Source organism: Melopsittacus undulatus, chromosome Z, assembly GCF_012275295.1.
Source record: "Melopsittacus undulatus isolate bMelUnd1 chromosome Z, bMelUnd1.mat.Z, whole genome shotgun sequence".
Lineage (NCBI taxonomy): Eukaryota > Metazoa > Chordata > Aves > Psittaciformes > Psittaculidae > Melopsittacus > Melopsittacus undulatus.
In genome coordinates, this window is record NC_047557.1 from 85526359 (window position 1) to 85550295 (window position 23937).

At 45.8% G+C, this 23937-nt stretch overlaps 1 protein-coding gene and 1 long non-coding RNA gene across 8 annotated transcripts; one reads left to right on the forward strand and one right to left on the reverse strand.

Moving 5' to 3' along the window:
* Window positions 1-1440: 1440 nt before the first annotated feature.
* On the reverse strand, window positions 1441-6493 carry IRX5 (iroquois homeobox 5). 2 transcript variants are annotated; one of them, XM_034073196.1, is made up of 4 exons: window positions 6064-6493; window positions 4494-4899; window positions 3495-4244; window positions 1441-2792 (listed from the first exon to the last, which is right to left on the reverse strand). In XM_034073196.1, exons 1-4 carry the CDS (start codon window positions 6310-6312, stop codon window positions 2782-2784), a joined length of 1416 nt encoding a protein of 471 aa, XP_033929087.1. In that variant the 5' UTR covers window positions 6313-6493; the 3' UTR covers window positions 1441-2781. The 2 variants fall into 2 exon arrangements, with proteins under 2 accessions (XP_033929087.1, XP_033929086.1); XM_034073195.1 differs by lacking the exon at window positions 1441-2792 and having other exon boundaries at window positions 2816-4244.
* An 873-nt stretch (window positions 6494-7366) lies between these two features.
* Window positions 7367-22335, forward strand: LOC115947018 (uncharacterized). Of its 6 annotated transcripts, none has more exons than XR_004550595.1 (10): window positions 7367-8436; window positions 8821-8909; window positions 9153-9210; window positions 10465-10503; window positions 11407-11507; window positions 12175-12377; window positions 12608-13506; window positions 14237-14401; window positions 14614-14741; window positions 22112-22335. It is a non-coding gene; the product is annotated as an uncharacterized lncRNA (long non-coding RNA). The 6 variants fall into 6 exon arrangements; XR_004550598.1 differs by lacking the exon at window positions 7367-8436 and having other exon boundaries at window positions 8517-8909; window positions 12608-12658; window positions 13433-13495; XR_004081000.2 differs by lacking the exon at window positions 7367-8436 and having other exon boundaries at window positions 8519-8909; window positions 12608-12658; window positions 13433-13506.
* Window positions 22336-23937: the final 1602 nt, after the last annotated feature.

The window sequence follows — 23937 nt, forward strand, 5'->3', positions numbered from 1 at the left end:
TCCCTGGTCCGGGTTCCTGATGAGTAGCTCCTGCGGGGCAGTCGGACCAACAAGTTTCACAGCCGCAGTTCACGGCGTAGTTTTGGAGGGGGACGCTGGACTGTCACCTGCGGGAGGGGCGGGCCTTGTGCCGCGCCCCTCTGCCACCTGCGCCGCGAAACCCGCACCGTCGGGGCGGGCGGAAGAGAGGGTCACGGCTCCTCGGCCCATCAAGGGCCGTGCCGGGCGGCGGGGAGGAGGTGGAGAGGAGGGGCGGAAAAGGGCGAGCTGTTCCCGCGAACGCGGAGCGGCGCCACGCGGAGGCTGGGCCTTTCCCATCTGCACCCGTGGGCAAGCACCTGCTCCCTGGAGAGCTGGTGGGACCCCAGCCAGCAGGGCCCTGCCACCAGCTCCCTCTTCCCCGTCGCCTGTCCCCCGACCGCTCCGTAGCAGTAACGAAACCCTCCTGGCCCCAGACCTCCGCGGAAGCGGCAGCCCTGCGCCCTGGTCTGCACCCAGGCAGCGGTCCGCTTCCGGCGCACAGCGTCGTCGCGGCCTCTCCGGAGACTGCTCCCGAGTAACCTGCACTAGCTTTAATTGGCAGCAGACGTTATTTTTATTTTAAGATATGCTCAAAACTTTTTTTTTTGAACAACATATTAACATGCCAGAGGCAAAAACAAAAAAAAAAAAAAGAGCAGACGCTGCCCCCTTCCCCCTTTCTGTTATAAAAAAAAAAAAAAAGAGACTGGAAAAATCTTGTTTGTGTTAAAGACAGGCTGTACAGCTTTTTCTCCCGTGGCAGCGGAAAAAAGTGAAGAATAAAATTGTTGTATGAAATCGATGGTGCTACAATAATAGTTACAACATAAAGTAGACGACAGCCTGAAACCTAAAGGAAACTCTTAATTCCATTAGGAATTTATACATCAAACGAAAACCGTACTGAGATCTCTGATAGACGTATTCAAAATAACTCCGATTATAAGGAATGGGGCTTTTGAACGAGCGAAGCTCTTAAGCTGCTTTGCCAAATAGCTTTTGCAGAGATGGAGGATCAGCTGAGAAAAGGTAGAGACAATTAAAAAAAAAAAAAAAATCCGCGGCTAGATGAAAAATTAAACCCTATTTCGAGGGGCCGTTCCGCTGTGGGACCTGTTGTGCCCCGGTGCGGTCTGTAGGGGCTTGGCCGGTCCCTAGGGTTCAGGGTGGCAGGAGCTCCACTGAGATTAGGCAGAGGCGATCCCGCCGGGACTGGTGAACGGGGGGACCAAGCTATAGGCGACCCGGTACCGCTCCCGGGGGCTGCTCCTGTCCCGGCCACGCCAACTTTCTTCCGTTATAAACAAGGCAGGGCACTCCAATACAGCTCACCGTTGCGCTGAGAATAGCGCCTTCATGCAGGTCTTCCCGACTGAGAAGGAAAGATTCGACAGAGGAATTCCAGAGTTTGGGTTTTTTTTTAAAATTCATTTATAATTTATAAAGTGACAAAATAACATACTATTATCCCCAGTAATATTTGATTCTTTACACATTCAGCTTGAAACAATTTTGATTTTAAACCATATTGCCTACAAAGATCGTATAACGAAGTGAACACGAACTTCATCTTTAAAACATAAAATACAAACTACTATTTAAGATCCCCTAAAATGTAATTATGCATGAATAAACCCGTTACAGCTAATAAATGGCTCTGACAAAGTTGAAGAGATTACAAAATAATTATCTGTCTCGTAAAGAAAAAAAAACCAAACAAACAAAATGAGGGGTGACGACACCATCCCCGGCGGTCCCGACCATGTCCTCATCACCTTCACGGCGGCGATGCGCTCGAGTACAACCGGCACCCACAAAATCCGATTTGAACGAGGAAAGTCCCGTCCCAAAGTTGGGTGCTGGAGCAGTTTCACGTCGTTATTTGTTCGGGGGGGCCCGGGCTGCTCGATCGCCGCGCCACCGGGACCGAATCTGTAGTTGAGGTTCGCGCTGGGCAGTCCAATGCTCCCTCGGGGCCCCTCTCTGCCCCAGTCAGGCTGGGGAACTGCGGAATCGGGGGAAGGGCGCCCGGGGCGCTGCCTGTCCCCGCGCACAGGGCACGTCTGGCAGCCGGGAGCGCCCCGGTGGCCCGTCCCCCTCCCCGGCGGCTACCGCCGTCCGCTACCCGCCGCGGGCTCTGCGCCGAGAGTGGAGGCTCCCAGGGGCTCCCGCACCTGCGAGCGGGCGACGGGAGTCAAACTCGGGCCGAGTGTGACACCTACCTGCCAGCGCCGAGAAGCACCGCGCCCGCGGCCAGGGCTGCGCGGCCGCGGATGACATCCCGGGCCGCGCCGTCCCGTGGGCTGGGAGCAACGGTGCAAAACGGCGGGTGGCAGGGAGGGGGTGAAGTGGCCGGGGCCAGGGTGTCCCCGCCGCACCGAGGGCCTTTGCCCGTGCAATCCCCGTCCCCGGCCACCGCACCTCGGCAGCAGCGATGCGGGCTAAATCTGGCAGAAAATCGAACTCATTAGCAAAGTTCACCAGCTGATTGCTTTGCATAAAACGCGACACTGATTGGAAGTAATTAGGTTAAAAGACGGGACTGCGCTTCGAGTTGATGTTTCTAACAAGTGCCTTTGTGCATGGCTCGATTGAAGCCTTCGTCTCCGGAAACGGCGTCCCTCCCGTCCCGGTGCCGCTGCTCCCCGTTTTCCTCTTAGAAAGCGTCAGTCCCTTTGAAAAAGGCTCAGGTGCTACTGTAAGGTCCTAAATGGATCCCCGCGACTCTTTACAGCTTGCGGGATTGCCGCAACCATGCACCTATCTGCCCGCTGCAAGAAAAGAGTGGGTTTGATTCTGTTAAAAATCTCTTTTAAATATTTGCATTTTACAAAGGCGGCTGCAGTTTCTGTTTTTAAAGAGTATAACCTTTTTTTTTTTTTTTTCTTTTTGCATTATAGCTTAGCTCACACCCAAGGAGAAAAAAAAAAACAAACAAAAACACAAAAAAAGACATAAAAAATTAAATTAAACTCGTATATATATTTCAAAACTATGAAACAATTCGGAAAAAGACACAGAAATGTATATATTTATATTACGAAAACAACATTAATGCCTGTACAGGTGTTTTGATTTCATAATTTACTTCAAAGATACTGTATTATCAATTTAAATAATAAAAAAAGATACATTAAATATACAGAATAAGATTTAATACAAATCTTTCTTCTTTGTGTGTGTGAGAGTATGCCACTCTCTTGCTTTTCACTTGGTTAAGACATTTCTGGGCACCTTCCACCCAGCCATTTCCAATAGAATCTATAAACTTTTGGAGGGGTGCTGGGAGGAAGGGAAATGGAGAGCTGGTCTTTTTCTGTTTGTTTTCTTTTGGTAGTGAAAAATAACTGCCAAAGCAATTTATTATTTCTCTCAATAAATAAAAAAGAAAAAAAAAAAAAAAACAACAAAACCAAAACCGCTGTCCCAGGAGGGGGTAAGGAGGAGAAGCCGATATTAAATGTTGGACATACCTTTCTTCAGTTCGTAAGGTGAGTCTTTGCAAAGGTCTACCTGGGACTGGCTCCTGATCATTTTAGTGTCTTTAGCTAGGCTCTCGGCTCTGCTGAGGACAGTCTGGTTTAATCCATTGAAATGGGCGCCGGGGGCAGCAGCGGCGGGGCCGCCGGCAGGGTGCCCGTGCAGGGTCCCGAAGGAGCCGTAGTTCGTGTAACCGGGGTAGAAGGGAGCCGTGTAGTAGAGCGGCCGCGGCAGGACCGCCCCGTTGGGGAACGGGCACTGCGCAGCCGGCGAGCGCGGCCGCGGCGGAGAGCGCGAGGGGCCGCCGCCGCACAGCACGGCGGGGCCGGGGGGAACCGGCTCACCACCATTCTCCTTCGCCTTGTCCACCGAGGTGGCGATCTCGGCCAGGGACCAGAGCTTGGGCTTGGCGAGAGCCGCCTGCTGAGGCGAGTGGATGACGGAGGCGCCGGCGGCGGCGGGCAGTAGCGGGTGGAGGTCAGCTGCGTGCGGCGGGCCGGCGGCGGCGGAGGGTGGGCGGTACGGCGGGGGCTCCTCTCCGCCCGCCGGTGGCGGCCCGCGACTCACCGGGCACGGCCCGAGTGGTGAAGCACCGGGCGCCTTGGAGGGGGCGGGAGGCCCGTCGAGCCGCTCCTCCGCCGGCTCTTTGCAATCTGAGTCGCTGAGGCCGCCCTCGGCCTCCCGAGGGCCGGGGGACTCCTGGAGGCGCTCGCAGCCCGGCGCTGCTTTGGGATCTGCCGCTCCTGAGTGGGGCAAAGGAGAGGGGTGGGGGGGCAGCTTTTGGTCTTTCCCTGTGCCCCGAAACCCGCCCACCCACTTCGCCGTCCCCCACGGCTATCCCCCGGCCCCACCACCGACAGTCCAGCAGCGCTACCCCCAGCTCTCCTGCCTCGGGCTCCCGCTCGGAGGGTAAAGTAGACCCGCCGCTGCCCCTGGCTGGGGGCAGACCCGAGGGCGCGGCCGCCGTGGCTCAGCCAAGCCCTCTGCCCTACCTGTGTCTGGCGTCCCTGGGTCCCCCTTGTCCTCTAGTTTCTGGGGCTCGTCCTCGTCGTTCTTCTCCAGGTCGATATTCTCCTCTTCCTCCTCGTCCTCGCTGCGGTTCCGTGGGGTCCAGGTCATTTTGTTCTCTTTTTTGAGCCGCCGCCGTGCGTTGGCGAACCAGGTGGAGACCTGGGTGAGGGTCATTTTGGTGATGATGGCCAGCATGATCTTCTCGCCCTTGGTGGGGTAGGGGTTTTTCCGGTGCTCGTTGAGCCAGGCCTTGAGGGTGGCCGTGGCGTCCCGCGTCGCGTTCTTGCGATACGCGGGATCCCCGTAAGGGTAGGAGCCAAGGGGCGCCGCGTACGGATGGTACCCCAGGGAGCCGGCCATGCCCGGCGTGTGGTCGTAGGGCGAGCCCTGGGGAGAAAAGGGAGAGCGGCCCGGAGGGGTGAAGTCAGGCTGCCGCGGGGCGGCAATGACACGGCAAGGGCAGCGCTAGGGCCTGCCCGCAGCCCCCGTCCGCGCTCCGCCGCCTCTTCCCCGGCCTGTGGCCCTGCCCGGCTTCTCCCCCGGCTTTCCCGGGAGAACGGGCGGAAAGACCGCGAGGCTCCGGCCCCATGAGGCCACCGGCCCCCTGCAGCGATCCAGACCCTTTCTCCCAAATGCAGACACGGAAAAGCAAGTGGGCAGCGCGGTGTGGGGTGAACAGCGGCGGGGGCACCCTTCCCTTTCCCAAGCGCTGCGATCGAAGAGGGGCAACCTGCCGGGCTCAGGCGGCCGAGCCGGGCTTGGAGGCTTCTCTGCCAGGCCAGGGGCGGCCGGAGAAGGAAAATAAAGGGAAGAGGTGAAAAGAAAGGAGAGAAGAGAAAAAGAAGGAAGAGCAGAAAAAGGAAAGAAGACACTATGAAACTCTGCCTACACCTTAAACCTAGGGGAGAAGCTGAGCAAAACTCCTGGGGTCTGGGGGACCGTGGGGCACAGGAGGCGGCAACAGCTCTGCGGCAGAGATGCCCCGGGCCGGCTCCGCAGGCGCGCACGAAAGCGCAGTGCCTTATGTGCTCCTTTCCTTCCCCTCGCAGTGCCCGCGGAGCCGCTCGCGGCCGTGGGATTATAGGTCTACAATATTTAAGCAGCCTAATTATCGCCGTGCAGGGGAAAGTTGCCTGGGTTTGTCGCCCAAATTTCTCCCATCCCCGGCCACTGTTGGGTCCATTCCCTTTTAAACCGCAACAAGCTAATTGTTCTGGAAATACGATTGCTGTTTCATTTATATATATATCTGTATATATATATAAATATATATAAAATTAATTTTTTGGGGAGGTGATGTGTGAAATGGGTCTCCGCAAGCCCCAGCCCGTCTTTCCCGGGCCGCTCCGGTGGCTGTGCGCAACAGTGTGCGGCGGCACAGGGCGGCGGTGCGGGAAAGTTGGGCGCCAAGGCGGGGAGCAGTGCTCCCTTTTGTCCCCGGTATCTCTAAATAAAATCCCCAAAAAAAGGAGGCCCGGGGAAGGGGGGTGCAGGCGCCCGCGGGATGCCGCCCTTCCCGGCGCGGTGCCGGCAGCACGGGGCTGCTCTTACCACGTAGGAAGTGAAGGCGGCGGCGGCAGCGGCGGCCGGGTCGGTGCCGTACTGGAGGTGGGAGTTGTAACCCGGGGAAGGGGCTGTAAAGGCGGTAGATCCGGCATAAGGGGAAAAAGCGGAGCCCGAAGAAGATCTCCCAAGTTCATCGGTCCTGGGTCCGGAGATCACGCTGGTGCTGTACGCCGGGCAGGAGTAGAGAGCCAAGGACGCTGACGGCTGGTACAAGTAACCCTGAGGATACGACATGGCCAGGCGCACACATACACCCGGGAGCCCAAGCGCCGGGAGGGAGCCGCCGCGCTGCCGGGTTGAAGCCGCTGTGACCGGGATTTCGCCGGCTCCTCTCCGCCCTCGACAGCTGGGCAGCGGCGGCACCTTGCTCTGCGCCGGGGCTGCCGCTCCGCGCTCGCCTGCAGCCCGGCACCGCTTCCTCCTTTTTCTCCCCCACCCCCCGCTTCCCCCTCTCTCTTTTTTTTTTTTTTCCTTTCCCCTCCCTCGCTCGCTCTCTCTCTCCCTTGCACTGGGGGGCTTTTTTTTTTTTTCTCCTTCCTCCTCGCTCTCGCTTTCCGAAGGGTCCTGCCAAGATGCTAAGTTGGAAATTGCAGCTCCTGACGCCTTCTGCGCGGCCCGGCGAGGCTCCTCCTTCGCGGGGTGTTGTCAGTGGAAGGACTGGCAGGACCCCGCTGCGCTGCGCGGCCGGGCCCAACCAGCGGGAGGGCTCCGCGCTTCCCTCGGCCCTCCCCGCGCCTGGAGGCTCAAGTGCGCCGGCTCCTGGTTTGCAGACACCGCCGAGCCGTTTGAGATCGGCCCCAACTTTCTGCATGTGCTAAATACCATGCGGAGCCGCGCTGCGCCGGAATGCAAGCCAATCAGTATATGAAAAAAGAAGTAGATATTTAATAAGATTTATTAGCCGCCCGGCTCCCTCTCTGCGTAGCCACCCCTCCTCTTGCTCTCTGCCCCCTGCCCCTCCCTCCCCTAAATCACTGGAGGTGGAATAGATCTGGGTGTGTGAATGGTGATGGCACTTTTTCTAAACAAAAAAGGCGGGTTTCGGCAGGGAAGGGCCGCGCCGCAGCCGGTCTGGCAGTTCGTGGATCGCGGTTGGGCGGGCGGGGGCTGCCCGGGGCTACCGGACCTGTTGCGGCGGCTGTGCGAGTAGTGTCGGGTCCAGCGAGAAGCAGCGGTTGGCCTCGCGGGGGGCTTGGGGGACAGTATGGAAGCAGTGGTTCCCAGAGCCGGTCCCGGAGCAGGGCAACCCAGACAGGGAGCGGCGGGACGGGACGGGTCTGCAGGAGTCGTTCGGCTGGCAGGGGAAGGTTACCCGCGGGTTCTAAGATATACCAGATACCTCCCCTCCCCGCCTGTGATGGGTCGTGGCGAAAGCAGATTAAAACCATATGAATCGGGATAAATCCTTCCGATCAGGAGATTTAATCTCCTTTGATTCCACCAGATACATTTCCCTACAGGAACATATCCCGGGTTACTCCCTTCTCGCTTGTTTCCACTCGCGGCTGAGGCAGAGCTTTGCTACCGCGGCCCCTGACAGTACCATCCGTGGGGTTCGCCCGGCCACCTGGCACCGGCTGTGTCGGACCTCCTCTCCCCGTCAGTGCCTTTCCCGGGAGACGGAGGAGATTTAATTACATTTATCTTAGTATATTTTTTAATCTTGCAACTTTTACATCTCCCCCCCGAGTCCTCTCGCCGCTGGACCCAGAGGAACAGACGCGGAGACGTGAGGAGCCGGGGCTGTTTTAAACGAGTAGGCCGGGACAGAAGCTCTCCAGGTGGCCGAGATGTTGGCACCGGAGCCGCTTCACCTCGTTCCCTCCCTCCTTCCTTCCCTCCTCCCTTCCTCCGGGGCTTCGTCCCGGCAGCTGCAGCCACAGTCCCGCTGCCAAAACGGCGGGACACGGCCTGAACCTTCCCGAGCAGCCCCGCTGCAGGGCGGCAGGAGGTGGCGAGCGCTGGACGGGGCGGGCAGAAACTGCTCTCCCCGGTGTCTCCACCGAGGACCCCGGCAGCAGCGGTGCCAGGGACGGGTGCAGCCCGCACTACACTCCCCATCAGCCCATGGTACTGGCCCCGCTAGTCCCGGTGCGTGACTGGTTGTCCCACCGCCTGCCGCAGGTCCTCCCCTGCTTCCATTGGTCCGGTTAGCTGTCCGTCAGCGCGGGGCGGGACGGGGTGTGCAGGGGTGGTGGCGGCCCGCGGCGTGGTTGCCGGGGAGTCCGGAGGCGGCGCTGGCAGGACGGCGAGTGGAGGCCTTGCGGGCCGAGGCCCAGCCCGGCTGGGATCAGCTCCGCTCAGCCCGGGGCTGCTGCTGGTCGTGTCCGGTCGCACAGGACAGGGCCCGCCGGCGAGGTGAGGAAGCGGCGTGGCGGGACGGCGGCGTCCGGGGGAGATGGGGACCGTGCTGGCGGCGGCGCTGCCCTGCTGTGCTGGGGCGCCCCCTGCCTGGCGGGCTCCGGCTGTGCTCCGGCCGCAATGGGCAGCAGCTCCCGGGGAGCTGGCGGCGCGGAGCCGCTCCAAGCCCTGTCGCATCCCTGGACCGCTGTCCTGCTGAGGCGGAGGGCGCTGCCGCGGCGGGCCCTGCAGTAAGACGGCGATCGCGGGAGCGGCGTACTGAGTGGGTCTCGGCACCCTCCCCGGTGCAGCTGTCGAGCAGCGCTTTTCCTGTCATTTCCCTACTTCATGTAATTTTCCCGCGTTTTAATTTATCTTTATTTATGTTTCCTAACGTGAAAGCGTCGTTGTGCCGTTTCTGCAGCAGTCCCCGGTGCCCGGGCAGGCTCCGTCGGCGAATCCACGCTCCCTTACAAGCTCATTCCACACAGGTGTGCACTTCCACCAGTTTTCAGCGCGCGGTGTCACCGGTGTTTGCACCGCGGTTCATTTCAGCTACCGCTCTCATGCACCGCGTTTCTTTTTTTCCAGTCAAAAGCACTTCTGTCATAATCCTCTGACAATAACCCTTGTTCCGGGAGGGGGGTATCATCTGCTAAAGTTTTATACATTTAACATTCATTTGGTGTGCGAGCAGAATAATCAACCCCTTTTCCTTGCCCGTTTCTTTGTAGGGAGAAGCAGAGTTTCTAACCATCTTCCCGTGGCATCTGTCTTTTTTGTGAAGAGGAGGTAAGGTTAACGTCATGTAAAATTACCCTCTTTATTTCTGATGTTCTACTAATCTTGCTTCTTTTCGGGAACTGTGGTGAGTTCAGGCATACTTTCATGCATTGCAGCAGAGTACCAGAGCCGATTAATAAGCGGGAGCCATAGGACTCTTGTGCCATCAAGTGTCTATCAAACCATCATTCTCACACATTATGCCACGATTATATTCTTTGCAGTTTTAAAGGAGCTGTAGATAATTATTCAAGATATTGAAACATTTAGTTTATCGTTCTATTGCTTTGGTTGTCACCTTCACTTTATATCAACTTTGAGGCTCATTTCTTCAGGATGTCTCTATTTTCTGCTTTATTTGCACATTGATAGCTCGATTGAATGACTAGTCACAGCAACTTTTAACTCCCGTAGAAGCATACTAAAATGCGAAAGCTTAAGACTAATCTGCTTTGCAGGACTTTTCAGCTCTTTGATTTAAGGGAAATAAGAAGTTTGTCTCAAGACGCTTGTTTATGTAGGTCTATCAATTTTTATAACAAATGTGTGGGGCTTCAGGATTCATCTGCTGCTTTTAATTTTTACTGCATTTGAAGGTATGGATAAGTTCTTGGTATCAGGTGTTTGCTTTGCAGCTGCCAATGAAATAAGTGCAAGTCAATATTAAAATTCTATAATTGATATACTTTTTATCATAATTCCTTGGAAGCTAAACCATTAATGTGATAGAAGAAACATTAGCATTAAGTTCTTACCTAATGATGGGTAGGATTTACAGGCTGGTTGTTCACTCTTTGCTTTATTTAAATTAAAGTCTTGTGACTTTGAATTCAGCTTATATAAATACATAATTAAAGTGATTATTTCTATGGCCTTCAGTCTTCTGGGCTGGTCCTGTAAAGCTGTGTAAAATGGTCTTTGCTTACTCTAGTAGTAGAGCTCCAATAGGGTTTTTGACACAAGGAGAACCTGCATTTGAGATGACTGCACAAAATGTGGTGACCCAAAGTGTAGCAGTATTTGAACTTGCCTATTAGTTTTTCTACATTGGTTTCATTTGCATAATTACATTTAGGTTTTGCAAGCATATGTGGTACAGCATAAAATAGCTTAGTAAATTAGCACATAAACACGGAATAGGGATCATCTGTGAATCTTATCTTTATGGGAGGGAAAAAAAGATGCAGGGTGATCTTGAACATAACAGTAAGTTGCATTTTTAAATACAGCCATTGGTGGGCTCTAACTGTGTTTTGTTTGCAGGTGTCTTGTAGTGGATGGAATTAAACTTGGGTATCTTAGGTATGATACACCTTAACTTAATTACTTTAATAGCTACTTTCTGATGAAACTTTAAAATATAACAATCCTATTTTTATTGCAGTCTTTAAAGATCTAATCATTCTGGTGTGCATCTGAGACGTAAAACTTAGTGCAAAGAGAGGCAACAGATTGGTTCCATCATACTATTTTGCTGGGTTTTTTTGAGAGTACTTAAAAGATTATGATGGATAATGCTGTCTTGCCAAAGAATGCCGACACAGGTGTTCATCATTATCTTAATTAAGATCCTGAGAAAATGTCATCTTTCGGCATGAATTATGAAGGGAGATGCATTAGGAGATCATTTCAACTCCTTTTTTCTTTTTACAGGAATAGATGAGAAGGAGGCTGTTTTCTCAAAACCTATTTGATATTTCTTTATCAGAATACCTGAGCTTAGACACTTACTGAGTAATTTGTTTATCTGGTTCGATTTATGAATATATTACCAAGATGTCATGTATGTGATGTTAAAGGGAATCCTCTTTAAAAAAAAACAACAAAAGATAATCCCCCTCTGTCTGTTGTGTTTAAAGGTGTCTCTGTAAACAAAACACTAAGACTCAGATGGCAGTGGAAACTGCTGCTGAAAACATCTGCTAAGACATGTTTTATACAGTATATTTAAAAGTATTAAGAACTCAGAGCAAAATAAATACATGTGACTATGCATCTTTTTAATTAAGCATGAAGAGAAAAAGATTTCCTTTTCTCACCTTCGCACTACAATGGAAGTAAAACTAATTACATGCAAAGAGGGGGGAGTGGCTTGTGTTTTTCTATGTTAAATCAATACATTATTAGCTGAGCAAGAAGTAAAACAGTGCATCTAAAATACTGGCTGAAGCACTGTCAGTAAAACTTAGGACCACTTTTCTGCAGGTACCTCCTGATCTGTGTGTTGCTGCTGGCTTCCCAGGATGACGGGCTGGGAATTACAGGGCCAGTCTGTGCAGTGGAAGTGCTGGTGGCTTTTAGCCTAGGTAAATGATCCTGGGAAGAACTCTGCAAGACACCCTCGGCTACGCTGTTCTTTCTTCTGCCTGCATTTATTATTTGTTACTACTCTCTGTTCAGTCTGAGACCAAGTTATAAGCTCACAGACACCTAGAATAACTCTTTTAACAATAACTCTGTTTAGCAATTGGGTATTAGGGAGCTTAGATAGACTTTTTTGGTTGTTTTTTTTTTGTTTATTTTTTTCAGCAAGCCTTTCTATGTAAAATCACTTTTTTCTTTTTTTTTTTTTTCTGCTAAAAGAAACCTGATTATCAGTCTGAGTTCTTTTTTAAATTGTATCAGCAAACCTGTTTAGTATGTGGGATAAAACCATACACAGAAGCACAGCTGGCAGGTCTTTTAAGCACCTAGTTATTGTATTGAACTTGTAACTCTAAAGACCTTGTCAATATCATGGGAGAACCTGAAAAGGTATTTCACTTTTCTTATAGTTTCCTATAATTGACTTAAATGGCACAATTTGCTTGAATTTGTTGGCATAATATGGACTAAGTTAAGAATGTCTTTAGGGTTTATTCTGCTTAAAGTTCCATGGGCATATGTAGAAAATAGACTCTCCTAATGGTTGACTTTAGTGGAAAAAATTAAAAACTGCTCTCTTTCATGTCTAAACAAGTTTTTCACTTAAAGGAAGCCGAATCTACTGTTGACTTCTTGTTGTGAAAGAGGAGCACCTCAGCAGGAAGTATGGCTGTGGCTCCCCGTGCCATTCCGTGGGACGTGCATGTGCCCATAACTTTCCATACAGTGGCAAACTCCCTTTCAGCTGCAGGTGCTGCAGTGTGATGGGAGCTCCCGTAGCTGGAATATGATCTCCAGTGTGGGTGTTAGAGGTGGGTGACTTTAAATAGCAGTGTTATGTAAAAAAGTGTTTGTGTTTTATCTGCTTTACTTACATATATTTCCAGTCCTTATGACTGGTATTTGTGAGAGCTCAGCATTACCTCCCTAAGGAGAAATGTAAAGCTGGGTAGCCTTTGTAGCCTTACACTCAAAGAATTTTTGTCTTAACAGCTCATAATTTCTGATTTTTATTAGAGTTTCTTCATTTCTGTCCCTTAAGGTGGGTAACGAAGATATGAGTGATTCTTGAAGCTGCTTTCTGCAGATTAAGGTGAATGCATTTGTAAAGCCAGAATAATTTTTTTTTTGAGTATATATCACTGGGGAAAAAGCAAGCCAGTCAGACCTTTCAAGGTGAAAGCAAATAATCATAACAGTTTACTATACCAGCAAACTTGTGACTGATCATTCTCCTACTCCTCCATAAGGAGGTGCTTCTTCCTGAGCTATTTTTCTCCCAGCAGAGCAAAACTTTTTTCTTTCCATAAGCACATCTTTTTCACAGTATTTCTCAGCATTGCTATCACAGGTCAAGGACTCAGCGTTTACTTCTGAAATATTGTCTGCTGACATCCACAGAACTTTTTGTGCTCTTCAGATTTAATTTTGTATAGAATAATGAGTAGTATATTATGTAGGTCCTGTTTTCAATTAAGCTGTATTAGGTAACTATGCTCTTCTTTCATATCCCGTAGGAAAGTATCAATATCCAGATGGCAGTATGCTGGGATAAAATAGCTACAGGCTTAGCTACTACTGTAAAGCCAAGAACCAACATTTTAGCCTGTGTGATAAATAAAACCGAGGTTGCGACTCTTGGTGTATTGGAGTTGCACTAAATAACACTACAGTGCTGTTTATTACTGGTTTCATTGGATAATATGCCGCTATAAAACCTGCTTGAAGCTTTTATTAAGAGTACTCTGTCATTATAAAAAGGTGCCTACAACTTCTTTATGATATTGACGGTGCAGGAATTACTTTGTTTGTGCTGACTTCCTGGCTGTTGTCTGGGGAGGGCCTTACCCTCTCCCACTTTCTGTAGGCACCAGGATCCATAAATGCCTCCTGGGAAGAGAACGAATCTGTAGAGCCTAGGGTTCAAAAGGTATTTTAAAGGTATTTTTTTTTCTCTTTGCTCTTTTTGAAGTTTATTTCAGTTTTTAATTTCTTGCTTCATTTAAAATTCAGGTGATGTTCTCTGTGGTATAAACCATGCTACTGTGTCCCTAAGTAAAATTTAACCTTAGGCCACCCAGACAGCTGTCTGAGAGGAGGCTGCAGAAGGGCTGAGAGACTTTTGTACTGGGTAAGATGATGGGAAGGCTTGGTAGCAGGGATGGATCTAGGCATCTTGAATCCCAGACTTGTTTTCTTGTTCAGTTTCTGACATTCTCTGGTCCAAACCTGTTCCTGTAACCTCTGTGCCTCTGTTTACCTAACTGCAACCCTCTGCTTTCCTCAGAAATATTCAGATTTAAATTGGTGCCCATACATAATTTGTTAGACTGTTGTACTTTTGAGCAAAAGCAAATTATTAATGCTATTACTGGTTTGTTAGGTAAATGCCATTAAATTTCCGTTCCCACAGATATTTGATGTCCATGGGCACCTGTTTGTGGTGCATCTCTCCAAAAATGCAGAACTGAACTCAAACCAGTGGGATGTGGTACTAATATGGTGCCTGTGGGATTTAACAAACATGATAGATCAATGAGTGAAGAAGCCCTTGCACTGTTCAGTGTGTAATCCTCATTTGTGAGAGAAACCTGCTATCTAAATTAGTGACAAATACTCTTTTTTGTTCTATATTCTTGTTCTCCATATATCCAATTTTTTGCCTTTATAGATTGCACTCGAGCAGAAGCAGCAAGGTCCACGATGAGAAAAATGAATCCAGCAGTCCCTCCTATCTTGTACCTGCCTGAATGCAGGAAGAGACCTCATACAAAGCAAGAATGCATTTGGGCTTTTGGCTCTTTTTAACCATATTTAATCCAATTCAGAGTTAATGGTAAGTAATTTGTTTTGTGTGTGCTATGATTCCTTAATTAAGGCATTACAGTAGTGGCACTTGCCTTTGTAGTTATTGGGTTCTGTCTAGCAGAATACATAAGTAATATTTCCAGATACATTAGCTTCGGTCCCATTTCTGTTAAGAAAATCATGTGGTGCAGATGACAATCATTGTAACAATTGTTTTACTTTCTTTTTCATCCTCTCTAGGTGAACTCAGTGAAACTGGTCTAAGCATTGCTGAAGAAGGGAAGACCAGAGTTGGAAGGCAGGAGCTATTTCAAAGCAGGATTCTTCTTTCTGTAACACCCAAACATGGAAACTACAAACTTCATTAGGTAGAGTATTGATAATAGTGTAATATCAATAGTACTGTATGATGTAATATTGCACTGCTTTATTGTTCAGTGATCATGTGCAGCTGCATTAAATAGATGTACATACACTAGTGGCTTAAATGAATATTATGAGTGAAAGCAGTAAATCAGAAAGGTGGATACTAGAGGAAATGCTACTAGATTTTTTTAAGCCAGTGGTTTTTTTTTCAGCTCTTTCCATAACCTTTAGTTCTTTTGTTTCTTGAGAAAGGTGAAATTAAGTAAAATACCTTTTCATTCAAGAAATTGAAGCTAGTTCAACTTCTTAACCAGAAAGACTTCACAGTCCTCTTAGCTGTTGCAGTATTTTAATACTTTGTCCAGCAGAAAATAGCATTTGTAGTGCTGACCCATGAACATAAGCATCTGTAGTGCCACAGCATGTGCTGCTCTTTCTTCTTAGGGCTTCCCTTGTCAGGAGCAGTTGTGAAATGTCTTCTGTGGCACAGCCCTCTGAGACCTCTTTCATCTAAGGATGGAATTGATGAGTCTTTTTCTATCTGGAACTTGTGGGAGCTTCCTCCTGAGCCCAATAGTTCTCAAATATTGCAAGAAAGGATCTGACAGTGTTGGCTGGGAGATGTGACTGGCTTAACTATTATTAACATTTATTAAGTGCCTTACAAGGGAGGGGAAGAGTCCTTGCCTCTATTTTTACAAATCGGAGAACTGGCATGTAGGAAGAATGGATCTCTTCTATCTTCTGTGATTTTTGACCCAACTAATTAGCTGATTGTCACGAGATATAACAACCTGGCTCAGGGGAATGGCACTGGGGAAAGATGCTGACATGTTCAGTATGGCACACTGCTTCTCCCTCCAGAAAGGCTTAATGTAGTAAGCAGGGTCTTCCCTCTGTGAGTGTCGGTTGGCCAGTGAGGAGATTTAAAAGGGTTGATGAGCCTGAGGCTGTCTCTCCATCAGATAGCTTCATTATAGATCTCATCCAGGGAAGAAATGAGGTACTGCAACTTGTTTCTAGGAGCTACTCTTGTTTTTAATGATTACTCACTCTCCGCTTCCTCCTGCTTTCCTTCACAGTAGAGTGGCCTTTCCCCAGGATAAGCTGATTCACTTCACGGCTGGCATTTGCAGTTTTCCTGCACTTAGTTAGCCTTTCGGGCAGGAACGGTTTATTCTAGGCTAGGAATTTAGTTTCTCTTTTTTTTTTAATAGTTTATTTTGCTAAGAATCAGAATCTGTCCAGCTGTTACAAACAATGGTGGTTTTGATGTGCATCAATAAAGAATTAGAGATGTGTGTTTTCCATATAGAAGATAAAGAGTCTTAAAGCCTGCTTTAAAGGACTCTAGACCCCAGAGAGGTTTACTTGGATGTACAGCATCCTGTATTCTTTAATTTTTTAAAAAAGTATTAAGGGATTTTTTTTTTCCAAGAAAAGAAAAAATAAATTAATCTTTTTCATTGCATTTTCCTTAGTCTCACAGTTGTGAGATAAATATTCAGAAATATGAGTTGGTAAGGTTAATGTGATTAAAATGAATATGTGATAATGGGCTCTGTATGTTAAAAATTAAGAGCTCAAGTTATAGACTCTGGAGTGAAACACTCCCTGAACATTTTGGAATTTGATTTGTGCAAAGAGTGTAAGCTTAGGCCCATGGTTGCAGTTGAACACTTTCATCCCATCTGCTGCTTTTTTGTCTTGACTGATCTACACACAAGTCTCTCAAACATTGTAGTGTCAGGGTAAAAATGTAATGTTGGGTGAGGTGGGGGACAAATGAGGAAATAATTTCAGGCCAAGAATTGGTGTTACTCTGTAAATATAGATCAGTTTTGCACAAATTATTCACATTTACAAACATCAGTTTATAGCATTTTGACTGCACGATAGTTAATTCTTTATGTATAAATTGATCCTTTATACAGATGTAATTCCATATACAACAGTTAATCTGTTTGAGTGCAAGTTGAAAATATATTATAAATTAATTTATGTAGGTTATGACTTTCTGCAGTACTTCAAGGTGGTTACCTACTCTAAAGTTGAGTCTGTATGTACTTAATGAAAATTAGATGTGAAATGTAATACATAGAGGACAAAGAAGCATTGAAATACTTGTTGCTCTTAAAAAGACAAATGTACCTCAGATAATTCTCCTTTCTTAATCTCTTGAGAATTTGAAGCATAGTTTTGTTCTGAGCAGCTTGGAGTGAACAAACTGGAAATATTTTAGAAGCGGTGCTAGTACTGTATATTACTGCTCAACTTTTGTGAAGCCTACTTTTCTTCTAAAACACTTTTCATTTTATGAAGCTAATTAATAGATGGTTTTCCATTGAGCAAGAAAAGCATCTTGGACTTTGGTGAAGAGACAAGCCTAGCTATTAGATCTGTGACATTTGCTAATGTTGCAACCATTTAAATCAAGTGTTCGTTTACATAACAGCAGTGGTATTTCTCTTCCTCTTCCTTGTGGTTTTGTCCAACTAAATGTTATGAGTGGTAGTTGCAGTGACTGCTAAGTATTTAAATGATGACACCATTATGTGAAGTGATTTTTGAAATGAGAGATTCCAGCCAAGAATTACATCTGCTCTCATCTCCTTCAAATCATACTCTCTGGCTGTGCAGATTATGATTGATTTGTTTGTGACAGATTGCAGGAAACAGTCATTGATTTTTCAATATTTTACCTTAAAATTATTTACAGTTGTAACCAAGGGGAGGTATTTCCATGGGCTGTCAGCCCCTGAAAGACTGGGATAATATTCCCTGCTCCCTGACAAGACAAATTACCCATAATGAGTGCAGTAGCTGAAGGGTATACTTTTATTTTAAAATATGTCAATAACCCCAGTGACTAAACGAATATTGATTCAGCATAATGAAGCCTGAGTAATGTGAAAATGAGCTCTTCAAGGAGCATGGTAAAGACTTTCTTTTTAGCTTGTAGCAAGAAGCTTTTCATTCTTTACTGTTAGGTAGTTGAAACCTGCAGTCTTAAACAAGTCATCATTAAGCAGTAGTAATATGCAGAATAATGTAACAATAGAACTTGGGGTGTTTTTTCTTTTTTCCTTTTTCTTTCTTTTCCCTCCACCCCAAGTTCTTTTTCTTCCATGTGTTTCAGTAAATTAGACATTTAAAGAGAAAAATACAAGTCATCCAGGGCAGAGATAGAATTATCATTGGGGTTAATGTCTTTTGCAGTAGTATTTTTCAGCCAGCTTAATTGGCATTATTAAAGTGTATTCTGCATATATGGCCTGGAAAATATTTAAATAAACTGTAGATTTAATTTCATACTATTGATTTCTTGGACATATTGATGTGTGTTCTATGTGATCAGTCAAATATTCTTGCCATTTAACAATTTAGAATAGCTGGCTTATGAGAACCTAGATATACTGTGTTATAAAACTTAGCTACCATAGTGCACATTTTTCTTTCCAGTGCCTTGTAACACTGCATGTTTCATACCAAATGAGAATTTCAAGTAGTAATTCATTTAAATTACAGTAATTTATGCAGTGCCATAGGTGTGGTGTGGAAAAGCATCTAATAGATTAATATGGATGTACTTCAATTGTTCAGGGTAAGGATTAGATTAAAGACCATATTGAGGTACAATTTTTTTAACATTAAAAATATTGAACACAAAAAAAACCCGCTATCATCTGAAATGATCAGTTTGCCATTTGTATTCAAGAGCATTGCACAGCCCTGGGAAGGCTCTGCAAAAGCACTGGGTATAAATAGCTGTGTAATCCAGACATACACAAAAAGATATTTTCTTGAGGTGTCTGTGTATAATTTGTCAATTATGAAATAATGTCATAGCCAGAAGCATTTAGTGAGCATGTTTGGTCACGAAGATGACTTTCCTTATTTTCTGAGGGCTGACTTCAATTGCATCCAGCTAGCTTGTGAAAATCTTCAGAAGGATGTTTTCCTGTCAGCACACAGGTGATTTTTTCCAAATGTCATTCCTTTAGCACCACTAGAAAGTATTTCAGGAGGCACTAGAGAACCTGTGGCACTGAGAGTTAAATGGCAACCCTGGAATGCGAGAGATGTTACTGGTTTTAATTTGTTAATTTAAAAAAAAAGTGATGTACATTTGAGCAGGTTGCAACTGTAAATAATTGTAGGTTTGAGCGGGTTTTTTGTGCAGAACATCTGGGATTCACTTAATACTGGAGAACTGTTAACAGTGAGGGAGTAATAACCTCAAATATACAGCAGTGACAACAGGAGAATTTGGGGCTGTTGTTAAATGTTACCCATTGAACCTTAATTTCCTGCTCAGTGGTATTTTACACATCCAAAAGTCTCTGCCTGTTCTCTTTGTTTCTGTACCTTTTGTTTCTTTGGCCAACAGCAGGAGATGGGAAGGGAAGGTCCCTTTTGGTAGCTTTCTCACAGCAGCAAGGAAGAGGGAGACTGTTCAGGGCTGGGTCCCAGTTCTGAGGCAGACTGAAGGGCAAATAATAAATGTTTGTTTTGACTACATCTCCTTTTCCTGAGTAACACTGCATGGTATCAAACTGAACAAAAGCAGATACTGCTGAAGATACAGCTGACAGCTAAACCAAAGTGGTCCCTGCTTGCAAGCCATTTGCTTCTTTCGCTTGCAAGACATGTAATACCTCTTGCATTGCTTTTTTTTTTCCCCAAAACAAGTTTGCTTATTAAATAACTACCTGCTTGGCATTCTGGTTCAGGCCCCAGCTGAACTGTGTGCTTGGCAATACAGCAAGTGGTGCGTTTTTGGCTGCAAGAAGCTGACAAATGGCTTGCAAGCTCTGCGGTTGATACTGGAGATTGCTGGTGGTGGTAGGTTGAAAGCTGTTAAGTTTATTCACACATCTCTTAGTGTTAGAACTGCTACAATTTCTAGTTCCCTTTTAGGTGACTATGGAGAAGAAAAAACCCAGCAAAACAAACAACAATCTCAAATAATTTATCAGTTAAAAGTTCTTGTGGCATTTAGGATCTCCTGGGAGCAGAACATAAACCCAATAGCTGCTGAGTTAGGTGAAAGTAAAAGCAGAAAACACTGAAATAAAGGTCACAGGTAAGAACAGAGTCATCTCCTCTGTGTCAGAGAAGAAGCTGTTGGTAAACCATGAAGGGCTAATGTTTAGGGGTCCCTTGACACTTGAGGACCTACAGGTTTTGACTCACTTCAGTTCATTTCAGGTCTGACATGAAGACAGTCATGTTTTCATGGAGATTTTTCCAGATGTCATTCCTTTAGCACCACTAGAGAGTATTGGTATGTTGTTGTAGTAGGAAGGTGATGCAGCGTTAATGGTGTGGGTGATTTTGTGTAGAAGTTCAGATCTGTATACCTATTTAATTGTCAGATTCCACTATGAATAAGGTGGCAACCAAAACTGATGTTTGATTTGACTTTTTTTTATATTTATTATGCCTCAGTGTTCTGTGCTGTGTTATTGAAGGGGTATTGGAGGGAGAAAGGTGTGTAAATGTAGGTATGGAAATCGTGCTTACTGGTTAAGCCTTGTTTCTCCCAATTTATTTGTTTTAAATCTAAGAACTAGTATGTGATAGAACTTGAATCAGAGAATTTGCCTAACTGGACAGACAGAAGAATTTAAAATCCACTAACATAAATGTTATGGTTAGTTGAAGCTCTGTGTTCTACACACATTGAAGTTTCTTTTTGTTTAATTTATGAAATTGCTTTTATCAAAAAGCAATTTGATAAATTGCATATATTTTAATTTTATAAATTGCATATATATTCCATACATGCAGAACATTCACATTTTCTTGGAATGACCACATTATGTACTAAAAGCTCCCACTAAATTGAGGTAGTATCGTAAAGTCTTCTGTATGGTGATTCATGGTGAACTGTTAGAGAGAGGTAACCCTAAAAAAATATGTGGAGGATCCAGGATTCTTTGAAAGTCTTACCTAACTGCAGTGGTTAAAAAGGCATGGCTGGCTTAATGCATCAGAGTTTAAATTTGTGTCTGGAATTATGGAAACAAGTTGAGAAGCATGAATTGAATTGATTGTTTATTATTTTCCTTTGTAAACACAGAGAGGTTGTATTGTGTTTTGCTGTGGCCCTTAAGGAATGTCCACAGTGTCTTAGTTTTATTAACTTATCTTTTAATATCAAGTGTCATTCCCAAAATCAAGTAATGTCCTTGGGCTGGTGGCAAAAACTGGAGTTGCAGAATTCATAAATAATTCAGAGGAGGGATAAAGGGTAAGGGCTTTTTTTTTTTGTCATTTGAATATTATACGCATACGTTTAATTTTAGATATGGCATCATCTGAATTCATTCAGTATGATGATTGCACTGACCTGTCATATTTATTTTGATATCCCTTCAAAGGACCATATGCTCTGTCCTCAGCACGAAAAAGGATGCAAGGTGCTAACCAAAAAGGCAGCTACATTCCTGTAGGCATGAAGACCCTTGCTTCCTGTTGTCATGTCAGTAGATATGCAGCTGCAGTGCAGTTGTTAAGTCAGGGCCGTGATTAAATGGCAGTGTAGTCTACTGAAAGGTAAAGGAAAGGGCAAACACCTTTTGCATCAAGGTAGTGTATAGCATTGAAAGCTCAGCTGTCACTGAAGCCAGTTGGTGTGAAGAACCTGGCATGTGGAAGATGAAGAAGATTAAAGCCAGCTAGAAATGTGCCAAGGTGGAGCTGTGCCATGGTACCTTTAATGTGGGAATACAATTAATTAGTATGTTGGAAGTGGGGTTGCCATGCACACAGCCTTCCAGGGATGCATGGGAGTTAGTCTAGTTGTGCAAGGCTCAGGTATTTTTCTTTCACTAATCCATGCTCTCCTTTCATCTTAAAGAAGCTGCTTTCATAGCCCAGCAAATCTTGGATAATGTTTCTTGGGAAAACACATAGTTTTCATCTTTGCTAATTCTGATTAACTGTTGCATCTAGTCCTTCACTGAATTTGGTGATACATTTCTGTGAACAAGTGGTGTATTTTTGAGAAGTTACAGAGAAATCCACTGGTTTCAAGTTCAACCATGTTCCATAAGTAATGAAGTGCATGATGTCTCATTCTTTCTGGCTAATGCACTAGATGGTGTTTGCAGTTCTAGTTGGTGGATAACAGTTCCTTGTTATAGTTACCTTTGCATGCAGTATTAATGTGATAGAATGCAACCACTACAATATTTTTATGGTATTAGGTGTAATTGCAGCAGTGAGTGGTGATTTGTATGAAGTACATGGTCCATTGGGCTCATGCCAGTGGCAGAAGGAAGCCAATTAAGTGCAGGTTAGTGAAATGCAATAACTAGAAGCTGTGAATGTGAATGATAACTATGCAAAATTGTTTATTTTGTAGATCCTGCCATCAGTGACTTGAGCTTCCCTGAAATCTTCTTATCAGTTACTGCCGAGATGAGAAGGATAACAGGAAGGAGGAGTGCTTAAGTGGTTTTAATGACAGTTAATTTCATCTATTTATCAAATGACAGGTTGTCTTTTTTCCTCAAAACTTGATTGTCATGACAAAATGCTTTTGGAAGTCATCTGTGTAAAATAAAACTGACAATTTTGGGGCTACAAGGAGCTATTGTGTCTTTCTATACAATGTTGTCATTATGGTAAACCGCTGGAAAGTCTTTATTTTTGAAGTGATTTAACTTGCATACTTCATTCATTTATTTGAATGTCTGTTGAATACCATGTGCAAAGTTTCTTGCCAGAGTTCTTTTATTCAATGGAATAGTTACTCTTACAATGTTCAATTTATTATTGTCTAAATTACTGTTGCCTTAGCCTCCTGAAAAATGTTTCTTTTTAGTAATTCTTAAGCAAATAAGGAATGAATGAAGTTTTGTCCCCTTCATGTTTTGATCGACATATTTTTCGTTTCAGTGAAAGCATCTTCAGTTTTCAGAATGACAGTATTACAACGAAAGGTGCTTTGCTTTCTTTTCTTTTCTTTCTTTTTCCCAACAGAAAATGTGTTTTGTGCAATGATTTTGTTTAATACGTAGACTGCCAAGACGCAGTTACTGGAAGGAGAAGCAGAAGCTGTTTGGAATGTCATGTTATGCCAAATTAAGAATTATTAGCTCTTACTTTCTGTGCAATCTCTTTGACTAGAACTCGACCTATTGCATCTGGCTTATACTTTGACTCTAGTGGAACTAATGTGTCCTTGGAGTCGCATTTTAGTGTAACTTCAGATTCATGTTTTTTTCACAAGTCTGCTTTAAACTGCTGGAATTAACTTCAGAGAAGGCAAGAGATACAGCTTCCTATGTCAGCAGCTGTGCTGGTCAAAGGAGGAGGCTTCATGCACGCTTGCTTGCTCACTCTCTCCCAGAGATTATTGCCCCTGCTATGGAAGCAAGCTAAACTGTTTCCCTGAGCACACCCCAGCTTAGTTCAGCCAGAGTTAATCGTGTTATCGAGTATTAGTTAACTAGCACCCTGGGTCTTTTTGATGAAAGGGTAGAGAATGCACAGACTAACTGCACAGCCAGCCTGTCTGGGAAGGGTGATGTGTTGTCAAGAGGGTTGTTGAGGAGCTGGTCTTGGTGTAGTCTTTTCAGCAGGTGCAGTTACATTGATAAGATGTGGTAAAAATTGTACATACTAGAAAGTTGTGCAGCTCTGTTACGTATAATATTCACATTTCAGGGGCACAGTGGGTAATATAAAATAAACCTTTGCTCTTTGACACACTCCTTGTGCGTGCCAATTACAGTGGAGATAAATAGTGCGAATGCATGTATATGACAGGACACCTATTTCAGGGAAATGTATCTGGTGAAGGTGTGTGAATGGTGCAAAAGTTTCCATTATGTAGAGACCACACTGTTGTGCTTTACTCATACAAGAGGCTGCCTCTACCAGCACCTGCCTTAGAAGAATTGTTTTCAACACATGATGTCCTGAGCTGCCTTTAGAGAAGAGGGGCAACACCTCCTGCTGGAGAGACCATCCCACCCATTGCTGCTTCTCTGTCCAGCATTGCATCAGTAGATGCTGGCATGTGGTGAGCTCTTGATGTCCCCACTGCCAAAAGCAGAACAGCACAGATGATCTCTAGTTCTGAAAGGTATACTGACTAAAACCAGTGCACTAACCAGCTCCTTCAACACTGACCCTTGTGAGAAGGCTGTGGAGTGTAGGTGCCTTCCCACAAACGGCTTGGGC

Bases quoted from the DNA above. Each gene is read 5' to 3' on its own strand.
- IRX5 (XM_034073195.1), bottom strand. From the start codon at position 6,312: ATGTCGTATCCTCAGGGTTACTTGTACCAGCCGTCAGCGTCCTTGGCT. The intron at 4,900-6,063 runs GTAAGAGCAGCC...TTTTCTCCCCAG, and splicing joins CCGCCTTCACTTCCTACGTG to GGCTCGCCCTACGACCACAC. The intron at 4,245-4,493 runs GTAGGGCAGAGG...TGCCCCACTCAG, and splicing joins CCCAGGGACGCCAGACACAG to GAGCGGCAGATCCCAAAGCA.